Source organism: Simochromis diagramma, unplaced genomic scaffold (genome assembly GCF_900408965.1).
Source record: "Simochromis diagramma unplaced genomic scaffold, fSimDia1.1 OVJJ01000501.1, whole genome shotgun sequence".
Classification (NCBI taxonomy): Eukaryota; Metazoa; Chordata; class Actinopteri; order Cichliformes; family Cichlidae; genus Simochromis; species Simochromis diagramma.
Window position 1 is genome coordinate 4860715 of NW_024387320.1, and position 25434 is coordinate 4886148.

Below are 25434 nucleotides of genomic sequence, written 5' to 3' on the forward strand. Positions count from 1 at the left end.
AAAAACAAAAAAAAAACCACTATCCTGACATCACCACAAAAACAAAAGAAAAAATACTACTAAAGATTGAAAAAGAAAATCTTGGCTTGTTTTTGCTAAAGTGACTTATGCGACAAATGAGTACAATCTGTACATGGGGATGAGCACGGGGACTTGCCATGTTTCGTGCGATATGGTTCCCTTGTCTTAGTTCCAGGTTGGTTTGTGCCTCAGCATCGACATCACGAACAGATGTTGCCCTGTGGAGATGAGCAAACAGTTAGCTGTCAGTGTCTTGGCTCCGTCACACACACTCACAAACAGGCACACACACATGCAGGCATGCACTGCAGCTGTGTTGCAATCCTGCTGCAAAAGCAAAAAACAAACAAACAAGCAATTACAAAAAAGCGAGTTCATAAGATTTCAAAAGAGGAAACACATTTTAATTCTTACCAAGACTTAAATTATGCAACAAATGTGTCTCTGCTACACAGGGATTAAACGCAGTCCAGGGATGTGCAAGTGAAACGAGGCAAGAGCAACAAAATGGCACTGTCCACTGAAGCGCTTGCTAGAGATGAAAGCACAGTGTGGGCTCCCCACTCCCGCCCCTTCTAATCTGTCAACATCTCCCCCATCCCCATATCCCCCTCCCGTTACCCCCAACCTGCCCACCCTTGGGCTAGACGTGCACTGTGAAGCTGCATCTATTCAGTCACGTTCCTCACACACTGGTTTTTCTATGCCCTCTTTGACCTGCCCCCTCGGCTGCCTCAGCCAGCAGAGCGAGGGAAGATTATGCATCACAGACCAATTCGGTGGGAGACCATTTACCACCCGCCAACACAGAGCTTCAGATCAACAAACACTCACACCAGAACACGCACGCACACACAAGCACACAAAAAGAATATCAGGCAGCAAGAGAAAAGAGACGACTGTGCAGAATTTTAAATAAACCATAGATTTGAAAAATAAATCATTAATGTTAACAATTAAGTTGACAATAGGAAACTTTTTTAAACCCCAGAGGTAGTGACAAAAAGAAGAAGAAAAAGAAATCTTCATAAGACCCCGGTTTGTGTGAAACGTCCTTTAATGTCTTGTGTTTAGTATAGATTAGAATTTTCTTAAAGCGCCAGAGTACAACAGGGTTATTGTTGTTGTATTTTTGTAATGAAAGGGAAAATGTGAGAAGTTACAAGAGGATGGTTATCAATTATTCATTACTGCAACAAATTCTGAAGACAACAGATTCAACAACTGGTTGCTAAACCTGTGCTTTTCTCAGCTGGGTGCTGATGAGTTCGATTTCAAAAGGGGGAAAAGAACCAAACACGCCTAATTTAATTAAACTGCTGCGAAAGCAAATGTACAGAAACTTTCTGAAGAGCTAGGATGTTTTTTTAAAGAGCAGTGGCAACCGACGTCAACCCTGCATGTTCGTTACTGCCTGAGTGACATCACAATGCCCTGAAAAACAATGTGTCACATACCACACACACACACACAAAGGGTTTCAAAGATTTTAATTGCGCAAATGTCAAAATAGAGATATTAATGAAATATTTCGGACCCTTAACGGGTCATGTGGTATCTTAACACCAACAGAATGGTCTGCTTCATTCAAGAGGCCCTTCCCCTAAAAATTAAAAATGAAATAAAACCATCAAACAGATGAAACGATGAAAAAAAATGTTTAAATTTGATCCCCTTTTCACGATTTGGGAAATATTTTACTTTGAATTCTGACTCGAAAAAATCTTTTTTTTCTGAAGGGCAGCCGTGGTAAGCAAGCACACACAGGAGTGCGGTGAGAGACGGTGAGAGAGAAGAGGCTTTAAAGAGGGGAAAATGAAGCTTTGCAGAGAAACACGGCCCCTCGATCATTGCAGTAAAACGCCTCTGCGCCTCGCTGGCACGCCACTTTTATTGCCGTGACCCGGGGCACATTAATCAGCCTGCTGTGGGCCCCTCGACACGGCTTCTCCCCGTCCCATCCTCCCCCACCACCACCCTAAGCCACAGCTCCGCCGCCAGTTCACCGTCAACATCATCCGCGTCGGAAGCGAAACGGGTAGCGTGTGTGAGAGTTCGTGGGCACAAGCGAGACGGTGTATACGCACGTGTGCACGACCACGTGTTCAGCTGCAGGAGTTTCGTCAGTGCACGCGGACGCTGTTCAGAAATCACATCGCTCCTTCCTCAGCGCGTTTCTCTGCGTGCCGCTCTCAAAAAGCGGATCTTGTTGCGCTTGCACTGAAAAGTCTGCGCTCAACCAGAGCAAACAGCTACAACAGCAGCGGACACAAAACACCCTCATTCAAACCTTTACCAGCGTTTCTTTCCAAATGGAAGAAAACTATCATAAACACATAAATCTGCTGAGCTTCTCTGGAAGGAAAAAACAGCAACTTTGAGATCTAGCGTTTTATGACAGTACTATCTCTACCTAGACTATTTTTAGATGAAATGAGCAGCACCAGGGCCGAGATAAGAGGTTGTATCGGGGCAAAAGTCAGGATGAGGCACCTGATAAACGCTGAGGGGGAGAATGCGTGCCTGCGTGTCTCCCGCATGAACTTCAGAATTGCACGAAAACGCTAAAGCTTTCTTTCTGCCTCCTACATTAGTGGGATATATAGTCATATGTTTATGTTAATATGATAAATGGGCTGGTGTTTGTTTTAGACGCTTTAAAACCTGCTGCTCAGCTCACATCCACATCGCGTGTGCAGGCAGGAAGAGATTAAATCAGGGCCACAGGCTATCAAGACGCAAGCAGATAAGGTGTCATTAGAACCCTGTAAAATAGGTGTTTGAGGATTTTCCGGGAGTAAGTCCTGACATACTTTCTCACTCTAAGTGGATAGATGGAAAGAAAAAATGAAAAGAAAAGCAGGAGGTGGGAGAGAAGGGAAAAGGCAGCGTGTTGACGCCCAACCCCACTGGCTAAGAATAGTTTGCGCAACAAACAACTCCCGACGGCCGTCCAATCCATCACGCTGGCCTGCAGCAGGCGGAGGAGGGGGGGCAGCGGTCGGTGCTGCTGCGTTTATAAACCAGACCGCTGGAGCGCAGCCCCGACGCGCACCATTAAACTGAAAACCACCGGGTGTTTTTCAGCGGAACCTGGTTTCAGCGCTGCGTTTCAACGGAGCAGCTGTAAACAAAGCCGAAGAGACAGACCGATGAAAAAAAATAGGAGAGAGGGAGGAGAGGAGAGCCAGAAGACAGTCCCGCTTCTCCCTCCTTTGTTTCCCGTCTCCGATGACAGCGACTTGAACTCTCAGTGACCCGCGGCAGGCGCACCAGAACAAACACCGGCACCACTCATCATTTCCTCCAGGGCTGAGGCCTCTCCCCGCGCAGCTCAGTGGTTGCGTGCATACCAATAACGCGCGCGTGCATGCGTGTATAGGCCTCATCTCCTTTTAAAAGTTGATAAATGACCGCCTAGAAACGTTTCAGTGAAAGAGCTCGGGGCATATATTAAACACGGCTGTTCCGTTTTTACGATCAGCCCGCCGCGCGACCCTGTTGTTGAATTTCTCTCAGACTAAACGAGGAAACCGGGTGGCGGGTCTCTGCTGTGCGCCGGGGGAGAATGTAGGCTACATAGGCGCCCTCTCGTTCTTTGTCCCTGGAGCTTTGCCAGACTCTCTGAAGCGGCAGAGCTGCGATCAGCTCTGAAAAAAAAAAGAAAAAAAAATGCACTGTGACGCAGGATAATCTCCGCAGCGACGGGGGTGGGGTGGGGATAAACATGGATTAAATGCGGGCGCACACGCACACGCACCCCCACCACACACACACGGGATCACCGTGACGGCGGTGTGTTTACGCGCACTCGAAACGAAAGGAATTTTTTTGCGCACAAGGCGGAGAACATCTGCGGCAAAACACGTGAACAGCAACTACAGTCTGGCTACAAACTCCACAGCCTCAGGTCACCCGATCCCCGGCATTAGCACCCAGCACCGTAATGAGCCGGGAAAGGGGGGGAAAAAAAACCTCGGAAGAGAACGCCGGCCCAATTTTAATGGTTATTGATTATCGAGCCGACGCGTGCCAAATGGACCAATTGATCATCTCAGCGCAGGCTGCGCAATCTATGGAAAGCTGACACGCTGTTTCTCGCTGTAGTTTCAGATTTAACAGAGCTGTGAGCGCAAAGTGGAGGGAGGGGAGGGGGGGTGAGCAGGAGATGGAGGAGATAAATGTTGTGCGGGGACTCGGAGGAGAGGCGCGCTGCTGCCGGAGCGCGGAGCTGGAAGGAGAGATGGCGGCGCCTCTTCAGCTGTCACATTATTAGCGGCGCAGTTGTAAACAAGGGCCCCCCGCGTCCTCCCGGGCCGCTGCACAGCCGCACGCAAGTCGGTGCACGGTTCAGTTCCCCCCCGCAGCAACACGGCCGTCAACAACGGCGACATTGTGAGCCCCCCTCCCCCCTCGCTCTCCCTCCAGTGCTGTCACCAGGGCTCGGGCGGCGGCTGCTGAACTGGCTCTATTCATCCCAGGCCAAATGAGGACTAAATGGCTCTTTATTCCACCAAAGGACCCGATTGTAACAGAGATGCGCATGCACGAGGCGGCCCGCGTTTACCGGAGGTTTTTGGAAACGCTGGCATTGCTTTCATGTGTTTCTGATAAAAGCACATGATGATGAAGGAATGATCCTCTTTCATGTGCCCTCTATTTGTTCGCTACTTTCCAAAGGCTGAAGTTCCAAAGTGTTTCGCGCAGACGGAGACAAGAGGATGTTTTGCCTCTTTTCATACGCGCTGCTTAATTAACTGCGCCCTGTAAATTAGGCCAGACAATCTCTGCTGAAACAATTAAGTGTTTACCCTCGCGGTACGACCCACGTGACCACCCTCCCCACCTCGAGGTCAAAAGCTCCGCGGCCGACACAGGCTCGTGCGATGTTACGTGCAGACAGCGCATGACGCATTCCTGGCTTTGAAGACTGTCGGCGTAATAAACTCCTGTCGCTATTAACATGCTGCGTTGCCAAGAGTCTGTGGGATTTCGTCAGAGATGCCCGAGGCGCAACGCGGTCTAAAAAAGAGAAGGAAAAAAAAAGCTTCAAGACCGAGCCTGCAGAGACTAGGGAGGAAGGAGGTGAGGTGTGTCATCATCACTCTGCCGCTAAATCAATCACACCGCGGGCCAGAGCGAGGTCAGCAAACTAAATCCATTCAGAGTGAGATTTAGACTTTAATTACAACCCCCCCCCCCACTCGTTCACGTTACATTAAGCCACCACTGATGACATTTATCAGCGATCGCTGCTGTAAAATAAGCAAATGTTTAAAAAAAAAAATCGCTATTAAACCAACATCCCTGGGTCATCGGCGCCAGAAAGCAGCTGCTAGAGGAAAGAATAATGCTATGTGCCCCCCTCTCTCTCTCTGTGGGTAAAGCAGTGGAGAGAGGGGGTGGGAGGGTAAGTGACCCGTGAGCTCCAGACCTCGTCGAAACAAAAAGCTCTCTCTCAGAGAGAGAGAGCGAGAGGTGGGTGGAGAGGGGAGAGGAGGAGGGAAAGGGGGAGAAAAGGCGGAGGGGAGGGTGGGTTCTCCCGTTTCATCGCGAGGTCCCGGGAGGCCAGCATGGAGCATAGCTTCAATCAAACCGTGACGTCTCCTCCGGGAGCTGCGCAGCGCCTGGAAAACCGATCTCTCCTCGGCTCTCTGCCGTGCCTCCCGCTTTTGTTCACACGCATCTCGCCTCAGCAGCGAGTGCAGCGCCGGCAGCGACGAGCCTGTTGTTTTATAGCCATGCGTGTGAGAGACACACACACAAACACACAGACACACACAAAGGAGCGCGACAAGAATAAGAGCGCCTTCATATTTCTGTCTGGATGTTTACCGGGACACAGGGCATTTCTTTTGACGAATTCCCCCCCGGACTATTTAGAGCTCGGAAGGTTTGATAAGCAGGAGCGGGTCCCGTGATTGTAATGACACGCTCTCTCTGCTCACAATATTCCCCGCGTGGTCCCTATTGATTCCGGATTAGAAGCGGACAAACACCGGGGGGGTTAATTGGTTTAAAATGGAGGTGATGAGGGTTGTTTCTATTCTCTTAAAGGCAAGCAGATCTCCAGCCCCCCCCCCCCCGCGGGGCACTAGCTGACACGCTGTCACACATCATTCAGCGGGACAATAAGTCCGGCAGTCCCCGAGGCTGCTGTTGCCTCCAGGTGAACTGTGCGCCCATCAGTATACACGGACCTCTGCGCTTTTTACAACTGCGGATTTCTCCACGTCTTCCTGCTCAAATGTCTTTAATGCTTCACACATCACTTCACCACCTCTGCTGATTAAAAACCTGCACATGAATTGGCTGCACGTATGCAAGCGAGGTGACGCTGGCAAAGGTGAAAGTAATTAATAAACCCCCTCTTTTCCTTGCACGTTTCTGATTCTAAATGATGTCTAATTAATAAAATTAGCACCAGATGCAATCCTGTTTTGCTAAAGGGGGGGGGGGGGGTGGCACTGAACCGCACTCTGACAGCTAATGGGCCTTGGCAATACAACACTGTTTGTGGAAGAAGTGTGAAGTCTTCTCGTGTGAAACAGAGAAAACTCAAGTATGTCAATCTAGCGAAAGCAGCCCTCCCTTTCTGTGTTCCGACACCTGGAAAACAGATCAGTCCCACACTGACTTCGCGGCGCACAGTGGAAAAATGATGCGCAAAACAGTCCGACGAGCTTTCGCTAAAAATAAACTCGGCCCACACAAATGCGAAGTATTTGTTTTAGGCTTCCACGGCGCGCAGCGCTTGGGAACCAGACTCTATTGCAGACGAATCAAACTAAGCAGCCGTCCAAGTTTGTGCAGATAGTGTTTATTCCACGGGGCCCAATGAAATCCGTGCGTAACTTTTATTTGGACACCGAGGAAAAAAAAACCCAAGTCGGACTAAACCTGAGATCGTCACTGAACACACAAGCAAAAGTTGTTGAACAGTTATTTAAATTATAATAGAAGTTAAACTTAAAAATACCCTTTCAGTAAGTAATTAGCCCCACTGTCACGCAAAGTCACATTTAACTTCAAATAAATGCCTTCCAGTTGTCCAGCTTTTCTCTGCCATCCCAAGTAAGACCGACGTTTAATTTAAATATAAACAGCTCTTTTATTCTGACTCAAAGCCACCTGAAACTGACCCCTCCACCCACACACACACCCCTTTACAGTGTCCCAACACGAGGTCCTGCTCCTGCAGCCTGCCGGCAGCCGTCAGACGTTCGCGTTATTGCAAGCGTTTCTTCGACCGTTTATCCTGCGCGGATTGGCTGCTGGGGGCTGAAGTGGTCTTTTCAGTAGCTGCTTCCCTCACTCAGCTCGTCAATGAGCTGGAGCCAGCCAATATGAGGCACATCGATCGTCCTAAGAGAGCGTCCCCTAATTAGTGCATGCGTGGCTCCAGGACAGGCAGCAGGCAGGGCAGCACGGAAAGAAAACTCCCCAGATACGAATCTCTCTCACCGTCTTGTCTGCGGTGGAAAATGTGGTCCGATAACATCAACCTTCTAATAAATGAAAAAAAAAAAAAAAAAAAAACCCCACTTCGCATGAACGCTGCTTTGACGCGCGTGAAACGCAGTCTGCGTTGCTCACAGAGGAGCTTCAAAGAATCGCGAGGTAAAAGACGACTCAGTTTGGAACGCATCCAACGCGCCTCGCGGCGCTTATTTTCAATTAAACTGCAATAGTGGAAGAAGCGGATCGCGCCGATTGACGTCGCGCACAACAGCGTGGGGAGGGTGGCGAAAACGATTTTTAAAGTTAGCGCAGTGTAAGTCAGTGGAGTGTGTGTGTAGGGGGGGAGAGAGAAAGAAACCGATAATTACGGGAAGTTTATTATTATTATTATTAAGTGTTTGGGGTTTTTTCTTAGTGAAAGCGTCCCGGTGACACATTCTCTGTGCAAGAGAGCAGCGCGTATCGGAGCTCCGGGAGGAGGAGGAGAGGTGGAGATGGTAGGAAGGGGGGGGGGAGATCCAAACTGGCGCTACGACGAGTCTCCGTGCGCAAAGAATAATCCCCTGCATTGCAAAGCCTAGTCATACAGCAAGTGTGCCTGTATGAGTGTAACGCAAAGTCATATCCGAAAACACCTGCAAGACTCGGCATGTGAGTGGGGAGAGAGCGAGAGACAAAGAGGTTTCCATCAAGTAGACACGAAGGTGAGCGGTGCAGCCCCCGCGTCCCGTCTCTTCCCCCAGCGCTATACCTTTGATGAGACAAGAGATTATCAGCGTCCACTCCGTCCAAACCAAACCTCCCCCGCGACACACACACACTCCGCGGCACACCAACAGCCCACACACACACACCGCGGGGATGCCCTCCAACTGAACTGAACTGTGCATAAACGGAGCAGCAGCGCTCGCTCGCCTTTGGCAGGGCGAGGCTGGATTCCGTAACCTTGTTTAGCGCAGAAGCTCCCGTGTGCGCGCACGTACACGCGTACACACACACACACACACACACACACTACCTACCCTCAGCCCCACAGGCACACTCGCGCTCTTCGTCACACAACAGGGTGCGAAAAGCCTGAATAGTCACCTTCGAGGACGGCGCCACTTTCAAGTTCGCTAATCTCTGGGATGTCCTTCTCACCTCTATCAGCTTGACAGGGCAGTTGTTAAAAGGACAAACTCATGCTCGGATAATTGTGTGTGTGTGTGTGTGTGCGTTATTTATCAACCACATGCCACTGCCCCGCCGAAACGCACAAAGACCACCCTATGCGCTATTCTTAGAAGTGGCCGATCCTCTCCCCAGTCTGCGCACAACACTGGACGATCGCGCTTAGATTCAGCCCCACGAGGGGACTGTTTTTAATCAAAAACACACCACATGAAAACACAGGATAATTTAAAACATCTTGGACGTTATACTGCCATTAAAAAACAGAGCGCTACACGTTTTCGATCGTCACGCGAGGGATTTCACATCAAAGACACACGTTAAGGAAAATAGGTTCTGATTTGCCATTGATTGCCTCACCTGGTTAATTGGTGCAAGTTCCAACCGTGCTCAGCGCGCCCCAACTCACGCCTTATTTTTTCTTTTCTTCTTCCCCCCCCCTGTTTTTTTTTCCAAGTTAACTGGAAGGGCAGCGATCCGTGCGTACGTAGACTTGCCCGGTCACGGTCCTGTCCGCTGGAGACAGACGATCCCGGCCAGAGGGAGAAAAAAAACAACTAAAAGTGCCTAACAGGTTACTCACTTGTCATAAAACAAAACAAGTCTTACATATAAAGCTTTGGGTCTTTATTCTTTTGTCTACAAGCAGCTCTCATCCATTCCACTATGTTTCAAGAGGAGTTTTTGCTGCTGAAAATGTCACTTGGGTTTCCATAAAGCAAAAACAAAAAAAGATCCTGCGCCGAGCAAAAACAAACGGCAGGATACAGAGAAATCCACTAAAGAAAATCCGTTAAGGTCCTTTAAGTCGGAGAGCACTGCGCCGTATGGCCCGGACCCCTGAAGGATACAGGTGACGAGGTCGGCGGAATCGCGGAGAAATTAATTCAGCTCGGCCGTACCGCGCAGCAGCGCCATGTTGGGTTTCAGCGGAGCACGCCGTCCTCGGAAAAAGCCCCTTTCTCCAGCTCTCCGTCACTCCATGTCCTCTCCGACGGCGGAATCTGTGTCGCAGAGGGTTTGCTGAAGGTTATTCCGCGTAGCTTTCCGTCCCGCGCGTTTCCTTCGAGGATCGTAGACAACAGCCCGGTCGGAGCCCTCGGTTCGCACCGAGGACGCACGGAGCTGTACGGGGAGTGCCGCACAGAATGGATGAGCGCTGCCGAGACCGTGCGGCTCGTTCCACTCCCACTCGCGCAGCTCTACCCAGAAGGCCAGTCGGGAGACCGCAATTACCATAAGCCTCCAGCTCACGGCACTCACTGCGCGCGCACGCGCAAAGAGAGACACACACAGAAACACCGACACACACACACACACGAGATCCGCCGAAACTCCAAAACAGGAATAGCTGAGGTTTTAACCGAGAATAATTCAGTGATGAAAAATGAAAATAGGTATTTGACTAAAGGAAAAGTTCAATGAAGAACTTGGGTTTCTAGATCTCAATGTGCAGTTTGGTAACAGATACAGGGACATTTATGTTTAAATATATAAAGAGACATAACGAAAAGTTACATATATGCATGTAAATCTGTTTCTGTCTCTTGATTGAGTGAAGGTAATTAAGATTGCCCGATACTCTAACCTAACCACACATACATGGGGGGTTATGTTTTTAACAGCAGCATCTTCTTAGCTTCCTTATTTCATCCACTTCTTCGTGAATGTTCTAATTTTGACTCCACTGTTTTATTTTCAAATTAAATGCCAGTTTGGTCCGTTTTCTCCCTGAGATGAGATAAGGTAAAATCAGCGAAGTACAAGGCAGTAGAGACACAGAGAGAAGAGGGGGAGAGAGGGGGAAGCTGCTCAAGGCTGGGGCACATCTGTTAAGGCTCCCATGTCAAGTAAAGGAGGAGGAGGCTATGAATATCAAGCCTGAGGTGTGTGGATCGTGTGCCTGCATGGGTGTGTGTGTGTGTGTGTAGGGGAGAGAGAGAGAGCTCCAGGCAGAAAGAGAGGAAAGCCAACAGACAGACACACAGACAGAAAAACAGACAGACAGAAGCAGAGTAGGAGTAGGAAAAGAGGGAGACTTGGCAATGGAAGGTCTGGCTGCATTTGCCACAGCTGTTGAAAGTAGGAGTTAAACCAGACAGTCACACACAAATAAACAAAGCTCACAGAGCACTCACATATGGACGCGTTTAGAAGCTCAACTCATCGCAAAGGCCAAAAGTTTGGCGTCAGAGCACGTGGAATTGAGAGAAGGGCTTCTTCTGTGAAATGAAAAGAAAAGGTAGCTGGGTGCACGACAAGAGCAATGCTTTTTCAGGCTGGACATAACTCGAGGTGAAAAAGCCATGGTGCAAGTTTCTATTGCAGGCAATTTAAAGAGCCTTTTATTTTTTATTTTTTTTCTCCCAAACCTAAATAACTTCAGGGTGAACTGCCGGGCACGTTTGCTCTGATCAGCTCCACCTGTACCTCTCAAAAATGAGACCTATCCCACTGCAACCACAGCTGCTAAACCACAAGACAGCTGAGCCCCGTGTTCACGCTTAACCAACTCGATGTGAAAGCGCCGTTTGCGAGGTGTTAAAATCATTGTCATTCGTGTTGAAATGTTTAATCAATAGGAAAAATGGTTTAATTGCTTTTTAATTCTCTTTTTTTTGGTCAACAACCTATAAAATCGTGCATCTCAGCCAACATCTGGCAAGAAGTGGGGCAGGCGGGTTACTCTGCTCAGTCTCAGCTGGTTAAACCTCTCTGCAGTTCCTTCCTTCATTTTATGACCACATATGTACAACCAGACACACTTTTTTTTAACACTTCTTTTTCACCTGTGTGTCTTCAGACAAATGAAAAAGCTTGAGTTAGTGAGCTGTCTATGCTGGTGCTGCTGTACAACAAGGCTGCATTCAGAATAATTTCAGCATAGCGTGAAAAAAGGAAACGCCTTGCTTCACTTAAATGATGCTTGTCCACTGACGCACCAGGTGTTGCCCTGCAGAACCTGAAAAAGTATAATCAATTCAATGTAGATTGATTTGTACAGGACCAAATCACAAGAACAGGTGTCTCAAGGTAGTTTATATTGTAAGATAAAGACCTTCAAAAGGAAAGAGAAAGCGCCAAACAATCAGATGATACCCTGTGAGCAAGCACTTGGCAATAGCGAGAAGGAAAAACTCCCTTTTAACAGGAAAAAATCTCTGTCAGAAGCAGGCTCGGGGAGGGGAAAGCTGTCTGCCTTGAGCAGTTGATGGTGAGAGAAGAGAGACAGGAAAACATTCATAAAGAAGCAGAAAAAGTCTGACAAAGAAATCTAAATCTGAGTCAGCTTTTATCAGATAAAGTAGCACGGGACTGAGTCATGCACTGTTGTTGACATAACTCTAAAGCTGCTGCAACAAGACTCCAATCAAATCACTACCGATGTGACTGCAAAATGAAGCCATACTCTGACATTTAAGTTGTCATTTAAGTTCACGGGCCACATTTAGAACATAAACTAAAATTTCATCTAGAGTGGGCTCTATCCACTTCAGTTTTATTTTGTTTGCATAAGGCCAAATCACAAGTGCAGGTGTCTAAAGGCACTTCACACTGTAAGGTATAGATAATACAATAATACAGAGAAAATCCTAACAATCAGACGATCCCCATATGAGAAGGGCTTGGTGACAGTGATAAGAAAAAAAAACAACCCTTTTAACAGGAAGAAACCTGTAGCAGAACCAGGCTCAGTGAGGGGCAGCCATCCACTGCAACTGGTTTGGTGTGATGGGAGAGAGACAGTACAAAGACACACTGAAAACACAGAAAGTGGAGTATAAACACGTAGTGAGTGAAAAGAGGTGGGTGAAGAAGAAATTTTCAGTGCATCGTGGGAAGCCCCCAGCAGCTTAGACCTACTGCAGTGTAACTAAGGGAGGACTCAGGGTCACCAGATCCAACCTTAACTATAAGCTTTATCAAAAAGAAAAGTTTTAAGCCTAATCTTACAAGCAGAGAGTGTGTCTATCTCCTAAACCCAAACTGGGAGCTGGTTCCACAAAGAAGGAACAGAAGAAACAGTTAAGAAACAGAAGTATGATGGGCTCTTTGCTCTCATTACAATGAAACACTACCAATGTGACCAAGTGAAACACGTGGGCACGGCCCTATGGTGTAACCACTGCTATGGTAGGCCGTGGTTATTATCTTTGTAAGCAGGAAAGTTTGAAAAATGAAAATGATTCAGACCTCTTGTTTGGATTGCAACACAACACTTCCTGGTGCAGGAAAAAGAAAAATGCAATGAGAAGTCCTGACATCCTCCTCTGCCTTTCATTAGAAATCTTCACACTTTGGACAGATTTGGACCTTTTAGCGAACCACTTCTGAGCCCACAGGCCGCATGCTTGGCACCTTTGACCTTGAAGGTTAACGATGACAGAAAGCTTCACTGCCACAGAGCAGGTTCACGTCACGGTTTCCCAGGAGCTGTTGCCCACTCCTATTTCACCAGCTGGCGAGGATGTAGCTTGTCGTTCAAATACCTCACTTTAGGAGAGGCTGAACAGGAGCTGCTGACAGATGGGACTGTGTGTAACACATAACACACACCATCCAATAGACTTTTCATGTTGGTTTTAGGAGCGTGACAATGAATGGATTACATTAAACAAGAATAGAAGAATTAGGCAATATTTGAGTCTTTCTTAAGAAAAAAAGAAGATAATGAACTTGGCTGAATGAGACTTGTAAGATAAACTTTAACATTCAGTCACTGCTGGTTGTGTTTTGCTTTCTCCTCCACTTTTCCTGTGGATCTAAGGGAGGTAACGAAATTGCAATAACACTTTGAAGAAAAGGCCCAGGACGCACAATAATCTTCTTATTCCATCAAACACAGCAAGCCGAGACTCTAAACTACGCATTCTGGACTATCCTGGTTAAGATGTATTATTTATGTAGTTACAAGCGGCAGCTGGCATGTGACAAACTGCCCTCGTAGCTCTGTAGCCAGATTTTGGTTCTGCTAAAATGTTTCTTTCCAGGCTAAAGAAATATGCCAACGTTTATTTCCCCCCACTACATATAACACCATCTTTAGCCTTGGCAAAGTGAGTGTCATGCTCTACACGTTCAGCCACATTGCACCATATGTCCCATTTACTTCTGCTGCCCAGATTTTTGCAGGTAGGATCCAACCTGGCAACCCTGAGATCTCCTAGCAAAGCACGGGCTGTTTGTGCTGTTAGTGTAAATACTGGCTTATAAAGGGATTTGACGGGCTACTTTTCAGAACTGTCCAACCGTCCCGACAGTATGCTTTATTATGAGGCTCCATTTAATACAAAGTCACCAAGAATTCTCTCAGAAAGATCGTTTACAAATATGGAAAACCTACAGTGCTCACGTGACAGAGTCTAGAGGCAGGAAAAAGGAAGTCAGAGGGTATTTTGGAAAGACAGACATCACTGCACACACCCTCCTCTCTCTTCTCTCCCCTCCAGCTCTGACTCAAGGGGCGCTGATGGCAAGTGGCTCTCTCCATCACTCACTGGGAAACTGGATTAGGATGAATATTGCTGGGAGAAACCGCAGGCCAAACCAGATTTCTGGCGCTGGACACAAAAACACACAGCTGCAGCTCCAGAAAAACACCTTCGCTGACAGAGAGTCTGAGGGAGACACATAAACAGGTCTGGGGAGAGCGAGTCCAGCCCTTTTTTTCTTTTTTCATAATGGCCTCACTTTTATGGCTGTGTGTGAACTTTGCGGTTTGAAAAGCCAGCCCTGAGAACAGCATGTGCCTTTGAAAACCCTCTCAGTGGATGAGAGTGACAAAACATCCCGCTTTAAATCGTGATGCCTTCCTCTCACTGCCATTTTATGTCATGTCAGAAAAGCACGCATGTAACCTGTGCATCTTGTTAAAAGAACCAAAACAGCGTGATCACACACGCGCGCAGACACAGATGCATCCTGGTGTGGAAAGTGCTGCACTCTGGGGGGTCACAGCGATCCAGCCATCTGCTGTTGCAATCAGACACTGAAGCAGCAGCGGCCTGGCAAAACACGCAGTTCGCATGGCGCACGTTTTGTCAGTTGCCTAAAAACGGAGACATAAAGCCACACAGCGCCGACACACATTTTTTTAAGGGGGCTCACTGCCAACACACACGCACGCACAAACACACACACTCCAGTTAGGCAGGCGGGCTCAGATTGCAGGAAGCTCTTTGCACGCAGCTCAGTCCACAGCAGCCGGTACTAATCAGCACAATCCACCTGCAGATCGTTATGGATCGCTTACTGCAACTCAAACACAGAAACTTGCCTGAACACTCGCTAGCACGCACAAGCCCGGACATGTGCACGTGTGCAATCAATAGATCTATGCTCGCTTGGAGCACGCCGTTCACGACAGTCCACACTCACTGATGTTTTGCTTTGTTCGAGTTCACCTTAAAAACGGTGACTGCGCTAAAGCGTGGACACCTGGAGGGGGGGCTCATTTGCATATCTAATAACTAATCGTGACTTTTTTTTCTTTTCTTCTCCTTCCTAAGTGTAAGGCCCCGCCATCAGTTGCTTTAAATCACTTTTGTCTAATCTGCAATTCAAAGCTCCGCGGTTCGTGCGAGGACTCGAAATACGCTCTGATACAGGCTACCGAAATATCAACACAGAAGCCGCTCTCTCTCCCTCTGTGCCACACCAGCGCACGATCACGAGCGCGCGCACACGCTCTGGCACGCACATGCGCGCACCGCTGCCCCCCCACCCCGGTGTTGTAGGGCTAACCGGTTCCCCACAGGCGCGCCACGCTGTGTTAGCGCGGCCTCACCGGGGATAATTACAGCCTGGCGCGGCAGGGCGAGCGTGGCTCCGAGCCAAAACGCTGCTGCTCGCGAGAGAAGCAGAGCGAGCGAGAGAGGGAGAGAGAGAGAATAATTGGAGCGCTGAGAGACATTAACCTATAGATTAAGCCCTAATCAATAGGGCTGCTAAATTCATCGATGCGATCAATCAGTGGGCTCATGACATAAAAAAATGCGATCCCTGTCACGCATTTCTTATTTCGCCCTTGGATGGGGTGGTGGGGATTAGAAACGGCAATCCCCGCTTCCAAATGCGCGCGCATAGAACACTGAACAGACCCGTCTCCCTCTCTCGCTCTTTTTTTTTTTGGAGAATATGAAAACCTTCAAACGAACCTTATCTGAGAGGAAGGAGAAGCGGTGGCGGCTCTCAGCAGCGCAGCACAAGAAAGATCTCCCCCCCCCCCGCCTTCCCTCCTCCTCATCCTCCCCTCCTTCTCTCTCGTCTGTCGGCCTCTGTCGAGTTCCGCTCATAACCTCGCCACCCACCCTCCCAGTTCCCCGCCTCTGCCTGCTTTCCGCTGCTGGCTGGGAGCGCACACGCGCGCGCGCGCACGGAAACACGCACACACCTCTTTATAGCTCTCTCTCGCTCTGACACGCACCCACAAGCATGCACACACACACACAGACACACAGGCAGGCAGCGTCAATAAAAAGCCCAGCGCTGTGAGAGGCCGCCGGCACTCCACTCCCCCCTCCTGCCACTGCGATTAGCGGAGGCTGGCTGGCTGGGGAGAGGCGCCCCTCTGTTATCTGGGGCGGTGGCAGCCTGTGTGTGTGTTGAGAGAGAGCGAGGGTAGAGAAAGAGATTAATTTAACTCTTTCGGGGCCGGATCGCAGCGCTTAAAGCGCCGCTCGCTGCTGCACTGTGCTCAGGCAGCAGCAGTAGCGGGCCTGCGGTCGACACGCTGGGAGATAGGGACGTTAAACAGACGATTCGCAAGCGACAGCTATAAATAGGAAAGATCGCGGCCACCGAGGTCACGTCATTGGTGGTGTTTCTCGAATTTCAGGGGATTATTCGAGTCACACACAGGCAGGTTTTCTGCACAGCTTATACTGATATTTTTGGACCAAATCCTCAGAGGTTAAAATGAAAAACCTGAAAGGATCGTGCAGCCTGTTGGCAGCACTAGGAGAGACTGCATGCGATGTTTAGATTATAGGGCTGGAACAATGACGCCTGGTCGATTAACTGATCGACAGAAAAGAAGCAAAGCTGCTTCTGGCTTTGTGTGTTTGCATTGGGGAGGCAACACAAATATTAAGGATTTGGGGATATGCGTGATGGTGAGGGGCGTTTGGACTATTTTCTAGTACATTATACTGAATTCCGAGTGGATGCAACTTTTTTGTTTTCAAAATTCTCTTAATGTACTAATTTGGTCTGTGGCTAGAACTTCGTAGGTACCTCAGTGCCTTCTCGTAATATGACGCGATTTTGTCAAAGCCGTTACGCAGAAGGTGACCTTCGACATCTCGACGCAGCAGTCGTGACTGCAATGGCAGAGAGATTAGGGTGCAATTTTTTTAGTGGCAGGCCTGTCCTCCTGCAGACCAGCGTTTTTAACGTTTTTTTTCCTGATTGGTTTTAGTGCTAAAAATTACTTGGTTATATTAAGGCAAGGATCGTGGTTCCGTGTAAAACCCTCCCCTTCAAACTGGTAGCCCTGTGCGTTAAATATGAGTTGGGAACGAGCGACCATCTCAGCGCTTTACGCACAGAAGCCAAAGGACACTGTGCGTTAATGATCCGTGCCAGCAGTCAAAATAACACCCCCTGAGAAGAGAACCGGCTGAGTCGAAGCATCTGGGGGAAATTGATCATTTCAGCTTTTACGAAATCCTGGTTCATACTCTAAATGGAACCTGATGGTATCTGTCACATAAGTGGATTCACATTTGTGTAGACACTGAATCATTTTGTTCCAAACTGCACTGTGATTGGGCAAATCCGTCTCGTTTTTAGTGACGCCTGGAAAAACCACGTGGAACATACACTTAGAGCATTTTCACATCTTAATAAAGCTGCGCTCCCCAAAAATAGAATTTTGGTATTTGGTGATATTTGTTCTGTATTTACAGTTTGATCAGATCTGCTCTGAGCAAATGATCACAGACCCAAGGTCAGCGTTAAGAGGACCTGAGGATTTTGCACACTCTTCTTCTAGATATTTAAGCACTCAAACAACACCAATACCAACACCTTAAAAGAAGAGACTAGGCTAAAATCCATCTTTTGTGCCCCTATACAGATATCAAAAACCGAGTAGTTTCTTACTGTTACAGCAGAGTAAGAAACTTTTGCAGCTGCTACTCTGGTTTTGCCAGATTTGATGACCATGCGTGAAAGACAGTTTTAAGATTTTTGTACACTGCAGTCAACTTTTATAGCATTTGGTATTGTTTTTATGACCACAAAAATGGCCACATTGACCTGTTGGTTGACCACCTGGGCAAAAGGTTAATAATAATAAGAAGGGGGTAGGGGTCTTGCACTAGGCCACAAATTGAGAGGCATGGGGGGAAAGGAGCCCAGTTTACAGGTTTCTCTACATTTGCAACAACTTCCACTCAATTATTTAGATCAGTCATGCTGTAATCTCCTCATTAACCTTCTTCAGCCTTTTTTTTTTTTTTTTTTTTTACTGTAAGCAGCCGGTGAGCTGGTATTAGGAGGTTATACCCTCCCCCAACGATGCCTGTAAATACTGCCGGGGCTCTAAAGAAACAACAACAAAACAACAACAACCAAAAAAAAAAACAGCAGACAGGGCTCCCTGTGGAAGCAGAGCAGAGCAGCCACAAACACCCATCAGGACTGCCTGCCTGCCTCCCTTTGGCTCAGAGGTGACAGAGCTCCAGCTTGTTTTTCAGCGTCTGCTGCTGCGCTGTCGCCTCTCCCCTCTCTCTCCACTTCTCCTCTCCTCTCTGTTTCTGTGCGTCACAGCTAGGTCATGGCCGGACTCCAACAATGGCTCCGGTTTCTCGAGCCACACGCACGCACACACACATGCGCACACACACAAAGGCACCAGGAGCACACAAACACTGATCTGACAAATGATAGGGTGGCGAGGCGAGGCGAGCTAATAGTAGGCAGTGCGCCTGCTGACATGCCCGTGGGCCGCGGGTGTTAAATTGTATCCAATTACGGCGCATGCGACGATATGAGGGGGGAATAATAATTCTTCTTGCGTGACAGGGAGATTCGCTTATTTCACGGGATCTTTATATGAAGTGGGGGCGCAGGGCTCGATGTGTTCACACGTTTGTGGGCAAGCTGTGTTGTCTACGCACGTGGAGGAAAAAGATCTGGTTTTCCGGAGGACACGTTGCCCATGATCCATTAATCAAAATCCAGTTAATAACGTTTGGAGATGGGCAGGGTCCGGTAGAGTCCGACCAATAATTAATATCCATTATTTAAGCAGGCCCCACCTAAAACATGCCTGAATGTACATACACATAAACAGACAAACACTTTGCAGGCAGGCAAGTGGGAATGAGGAATGGCATCAATGTGAAAATGAAATAAACAGGCCTAGTCTCAGCTTTGTTATGAAATGTCTCTCCTGCTCATTTATTTGATGGAGTGCGCAGCCAAATCAAACCAGCAACAGTGCCGGGGGGGGGGGGGGGGGGGCAGTGTGGGTGATACGGTGGTGTGATTGTGAACTGCAAACCAAAGTTTCACCCAGGTGTGGCTGACACTCGGCAGAAAAGATTTAAAACAAAAAGGTCAAGAGTTGGTTTTCGTAGTTCAGTTTGGCAAAGACGGAGCTGACGGCTGGGAGAGATCCGACCGTAACGAAGGCTTGAAACCAGAAAAAACCAAATGGGCTGTGGCAGAGCACAGCAGGTGGTTCACGCTATTAGCCTGACAATCAGCGACACTGTTCCTTACTTCAAAACAGGCTGGCAGAGGCACCTTAAAGAAACAAATAAAAATAAATAAATAAAAAAGTATCCGTGTGTGTGTCTACGAGGGGATTTATTTGACTAAAAGCATCTCTCTGTAGTTGTTCATAAGGCTGTGCGTGTTGAATTCGGCTCTGCTTGACTGACACCGCCGAGCAGCAGATCTGGACCAAGAAAAGAAGTTTCATCTCATCCTGGTCCAAGGCAAAGTACAAAAATAGAGTGTACAGTTAAATATGTACAATACATTGATCTGATATAAATAGTTTATAACAAACAAGTGTAGTATTTTTCATTAAAAAAAAAATACAAAATAACCTTCCAGAAATGAATACATGTGCAGCAGTTGCATCAACAGTAACAAAAAACAGGCAGAAAACAAATACTGTGAGGAAGGTGACATGGGTGCTTTGGGATTTAGTTGCCCTGTTGAGGCATCTTGACTGTTTATAACCCCTCCCACTTCTGTAGTTCAACTCCGCACCCACATCCCCCCTGTTGGCAAGAAAATTGTTCAGTAGCAGGATCAATCTCAGGGTAGATGCAGATGCTTTCACGTCAGACACACGGGATACATCTTAAAGGCCTCCTTTTCAACTAATCTCCTGCAGAGACGTGAAAAGAGAATGCTAAAGGAACACCTTGTTATGATTGCCTTTCAGCGGTCCTTATGGGTTCTTTTTTTCTCCATTTTATTGTTCTGGCATGCCGAAATGCTGCAGACGTACAGAATACGATGCAGAGAGGGAAATCGTTTCAAGACCTTTTTGGGAAGAAGCAGATGCGTTTAACATCGAGAGGATCTTTACAGCGCCCTAGTCCTTCCCCTTCTCTTGTAGTAATGCGCTGAGCTGGAGCTCTGTTCAGTATGTGTGGTGTGTGTGTCTTTAGGATATTAAATAGTAAAGGATGGGGATTAATAATGGAACCTGACAGCTCATCTCCGGCTCCTATCTGCCTGACTGTCCCCCACAATCTTCCCTTCCATTCCCTCCCTACCTCTTTTTCCTCCCTCTCAGTTTCTAATCTGCTGCGTTTCTCTCTGGCTCTGACCCTCCTTCGTGTTCCTTCCCTCCATCTCTTTTGTCTCCCTCGCTCTCCCTCCCTACTGCTCTCTCAGGGCCCTCGGTCTTTCAGGGTCATGTCAGGAGAGTAGAAGAGCACATTGGTGTCATCGTCATCGCTGAGGTCGGCCAGGTCAGCCTGCGTGTAGCGCACCGCCCCGGGGTAGTACTCTCCAATCCGTGTTCTGTCACAGAGCCGTGACTGCAGAGCCAGCTAGAAAACAGACACGCATACAGTTTGGAATTAGTACACACCACTTGTACTGGTGTAGAAAGGATGTTCACACTAAAGCTCAAGACTCAAATGTTTTTGGCCATTAAACTAAAAACACTACCCCAGGTAGATAAAAATGAAAATATTAAACCCCAGATTTGCATATCCAAGGTGTCTTCGTGAAGCTGTGGATCGCCGGCCATAAGAACCAATAATCCCCTTCAAGTTCATTTTCTCATGCACCTCTGGACCGCTTTAACCCCGTCTGTTGTGTTTTTAAAGCATCCATGTTACAATCTTTAATGTGTCAAAACGTTGGCCATTCAACTTCAATTTCATTTTGGCTAAGAGACGAGACTGCACGGAGGGAGATTTGCTGAGCAGACTGAGTGGGAAGTGAAGGTCGCTGTGGTGTGACCAACAAAATCCCGCCTTTTCAATGCAGTGTGTGCTGGAATAGGATGGCACGAGGAACAACTGAGGTCGTTAAGCATTGAATGTTCTGCCTCGGGACGCAACAGTAAAACTTTTGTTATGGTGACATTAAAATGCTTAAAATTCTATATACTAGTGTGAGAAGTACGAGCCGCTGTAAAGGGCCACTTATGCAGAGTTAATTTTAAGACTCATACTGTGGCTCTGCTAGAATCTTTGGTCATCCTGCACAACACTAGATTCCACCTTTTGTAAATTCCATGAAAGCAGCGTACTTCAAACAATATGAAAAAGAAAAAGAAAAAATCAACGGCAGTGCAATAAAACTTTAATGAGCGTCTAAATCTGAAGAAGAAAGTGTGCAGCCCTACATCACTTAAGCATGAACTGCTTTGATGTGTGCGAGTAGCGGGAGAAAATAGCCTAACTGTCCAGTCAAGCCTGAGCATGTAAATGATATGCAGGCTTCTAAACACGCTCACAAACGTCAGGCTCATGAGAGGCAAATGAGATTCTGCTCATTTGAGTTTGTACGTGTGAGCAGGGATATCGATGCACAGTGCCCTAGCCAACAATACTGAAACCGGGAAAACGTTTAGTAGATTACACTGGATCTGGAAATCTGGAATTTTCCTGTTTATCTCAGTCACCATTCCAAATGAAAGTGGGAATAACGGTCCACATTTTAACTTTTAAGCTGCCAAAACACCTTGTCTTGTGTTTTGGCTTCTGCTAAGCCCTGGAAATCATTCATAATGCAGTCAAACCACCCTTCCCTTCCTTGATTGCATTTAATTGCTTCACTGGTACTTGAAAATCCCCTCAGTGTGGGGCTGTTTTCGAACTAACAAAGAAAATTACCTATGGAACTCAAGAGTGAACAATTACATAAGCTTGTTTGGGTGAGAGGGGGGGACTTTTGTCCCCTTTCAATCTCGCAAACATTACAAAATTCACAGCACAAATCTCGTCTCTGGGTTCCACTGACTTTGGTTCTGTCAGATGAGCTAGTGACTGTGAAACGGGAATGTGATTAATGCACAGCAACTGTTTTTATGCTTTTTGAATGGTGTGATTATGCAAACCGAATCAGATGTTTGGCTGTTTTATATTTACATTTATTCAACTGGCAGATGTTTTGTTTAAAGTACTGTTACCGAGCCAAGCCAGAGTAGCTCACAGTTCACAGGTTTTTCATTGCAGAAGGACAATGTGAGCTACAGTAGGATGGAAAGATGAAGGGTGTTTAGACCAGTTTAGACTGGGATTTTAAAATCCACATTGCTACCAAGACTAGCTCTTGTTCCATTGCAGATCATATGAATAGGACTGCTCACAAACCTGCATGGGAATATTCATGTAAGTGGGAGATGTGCTGATGGCTACTCTGCTGAAATACCCAGAAAAGAGTAAAGAAACGCAGAGTGACATATGCCGTCTTTGGCTGGTTGAACCTCAGATGTGCTGCTGCAGTTTGGATTTATTTATTTATATATTTTTTTGCTGGGGTTTCACTGGCAGCCCTGCCAGAAGGGAATACAGTACACATACACTATAAGAGAGCAAGGGGGAGGACTGAACAGAGGTTTAACCAGCTGAGCCTCAGCAGCGTAACAAGGCTTTGTCTGCCTCTCCTTAACACACGACAGCTGTGATGCGCAGTTTCGGTTATTGGTGGACAAAAGGGGGCCATGCTCGTGTGGGCACGCGGTGTTTCCACTAAAAAAAAAACACCAAAACCACAACAACAATCGTGTTTTAAAATCAGCCTGCTTTGCGTTAAGATTGCCACGATACCGAGACATGTAGGGCTTTGGAAGAGCTTCCTTTCCTGCGTGCACACTCATAAACACAGAGAAGGAGAAGTGAGATGTGAGCTCATTGCAGAGCCACGGGCGGTTCAGCTGTATGGCTAGAATGCAGATCAATATCAGGGTAGGAGCGAGAGGAAGAGGGAACGAGACGGAGAGTACACAGGTGGGAGGGAGATGCTGGAGAGCAGCAAAAATAATGTAAGATAGATAAATGCCAGAGATGCTGTAACAGGGTACTGGGAACAGAGGAGACAGCAGAAGAGTACGGCGAGGCAGAGATGGGCAGAGAGAGGGAGAAACAGAAGAGCGGCTTCACTGCTGCGAAAGAGGAGGAGGGTGGGGGAAACCGAGGACTAGATAAAGAAAGAGATGCCATGACAAAGAAGCAGGTTAATGGAAGAAAATGGGTTTAAAAATAAAAAAATAAATAAATAAATAAAAAAATGCGCTTCTGTTCACAGTAATAACCTGGTTGTGTGAATGCATGAATCAGATCTGTAACCAGAAGAGGCCTCTCAGTGAAAGTGTGTTAGTTTTAGTTTTAGTTAGACCGACTCTCCTCACGCTTAAATTTAGCTTCAAGAGGAAGCGAGGAGGAATGGAAATATCTGCTAAAATCACGACCTGGTCCGATTTCTTTTTTTGTTTTTTGGTGTCATGATTTGAGTTTTAATCTGGTGTGTGCCGAGTCTTTTACTTAACTTTGTAATTCTCTGCACTGCAGTACGAAACATAACTGGCAGGTAGGCTTACTCACCTTAAAGGTCAGTGTCTAACTAAATTTAGGGGGAAAAAAATGAATGGCAGTGAAAATGTGTGGGTGTATGCAGCAAAGGCTATTTGAAAAATTTAACAGCTACAATTTCTATGGCTCAAAGTAAACAGTGTACTGAAAGCCACTGCGCTTCCTGTGTTTTTGCTCAATCTCTCAACTGAAGCTGGCCAATAGACATCGTGCAGGCAGAGTGTGCTGTGCTTTTATGTCTCTAGTGACGAGGACCCATGTCCACTGCGAGTCTAGACCCAGGGAAACCCAGTGGTATTCACAATCATGCATGCTAGCCTAATAATCAGCCTGAAATGCCATTAAATTTAATCTCATTTCCATCCTGCAGTTTTATTTTTAGTTGACATGGGAGCTGCTCGAGTGGCTGCCAAGATCATTTATTTTGTAAGGTTTTTTAAAAAACATGTAAATTAGTTATTTTTAGCAAACTCTGCATCACGATCTTTCACACGTCACCATTCAAATCAAAGCAGCTACTTTTCATAGTGAGAGTGGAACAAATTGTGGATGTTTTGAGGGATCTAAATGTGGTGCCCAAACTCAGCGTTGCTGCCAATTTGCTCCAGTGGCCATTTGCAAGCACTGAAACAAATAAATGGCACATTTTTGCCATACCCTATAAAATGCGTGAGCCTTTCTTAGAACTCACAAAAGTGCTTTTATCTGCACTGTCTCATCCTAATGTGCTATCTATGCACTGAGCAGAACAAAACTGGCAGGGCCACGGAAAGCAATAATAATGCCTTTTTGCTATGTGCTGCATAAGCCAAAAGGGAACCTAATAAACTGAGAACAATTCAAAATCTTGGAGTCCAGTATCAAGGTTTAAAAAATACCAATGGCACAGTACCAGGCATGTTTGAATGACTGAACATATTGGATATTAAAAAGGTACTCCGCACTTAAATGTTGAGTTTATTGAGCTATAAACTTAATGATATTACTGTCACTATTACTGGGATGAAACACGTCAGTGCTGGTGGTAATGACATTTCTTTGCAAATAATAAAAACCTGAATGTCACTGTTTGAAAATGGCTCAATAAGCAATCTACTGTTTTAAACCTTGCAAAGCCAGACTGCCACAGGTCAGACTGTTTAGGGCTCATCAACATGTCTCAGATCAGCTCAAATCAGCTGTGGGAGAACCCCTCCCACCCCTTAGTGTTTCATACTTGAATGATGGAAACTCATTTACATGAATGTCTGCCATTTCCTGCAAACGCTCTACTTAGGGTTTTTCAGTTTTGGTGCAGTGGTTTGGACTTGTGCTTTTGAGGGCTGCGAAAGCATCACCAGACCCTCACATAGCTCAGCAATAAAGGTGGCAAGATGCCCCCTTTTTAGTGAGAGACAAAGACACACAGAAGCTTTAAGCAGTATCCGCGCTGGAGCCAAAGGCTTGAACTGATGCAGCACGAGACCAGGATGGTCAGGACCAGCATGGCCTTCCACCACATTAATGTCTGTTTCAGCTGATTACGGATTTCTTCACCTCAAATAAACCCTCTGTGGCAGACATGTGTCTCTTTCCATTTTCTCTGGACTGGAAAAGAGAGTGGGCAGCCCTCTCCTCACCCTTTCTCACCCTTTTTCCTCATTTTATTTTTAATACGTGGGGGTGGAGTTAGATTAAAAACTGTGGGTGAACTAACATTTTAAGAGGTCTCTACCCAAAGTACAGGTGCGGATGCAGATACAGCAAATGCATTACATTACAG

At 47.0% G+C, this 25434-nt stretch overlaps 2 protein-coding genes across 8 annotated transcripts in view; both read right to left on the minus strand.

Moving 5' to 3' along the window:
* Positions 1-15916, minus strand: part of bcor (BCL6 corepressor) — a 38346-nt gene extending 22430 nt beyond the window's left edge. For 2 of the 4 annotated variants that reach the window (XM_040005757.1, XM_040005756.1), the window contains exons 1-2: positions 15813-15916; positions 158-239 (exon numbers count right to left, since the gene is read on the minus strand). In XM_040005757.1, coding sequence (XP_039861691.1) covers positions 158-239; positions 15813-15901 — 171 coding nt within the window. In that variant the 5' untranslated portion in view covers positions 15902-15916. Of the gene's footprint in view, positions 1-157; positions 240-9015; positions 10743-10793; positions 15352-15812 lie in introns of those variants that run through there. The other 2 variants (XM_040005758.1, XM_040005759.1) reach the window with 2 other exon arrangements.
* A 2211-nt stretch (positions 15917-18127) lies between these two features.
* The window catches only part of si:dkey-100n23.5 (cyclic AMP receptor-like protein A), a 53113-nt gene continuing 45806 nt past the window's right edge, over positions 18128-25434 (minus strand). For all 4 annotated transcript variants that reach the window (XM_040005816.1, XM_040005814.1, XM_040005813.1 and 1 more), the window contains one exon: positions 18128-20678. In XM_040005816.1, the coding sequence (XP_039861750.1) occupies positions 20517-20678 (162 nt within the window). In that variant the 3' untranslated portion in view covers positions 18128-20516. The remainder of the gene's footprint in view (positions 20679-25434) is intronic.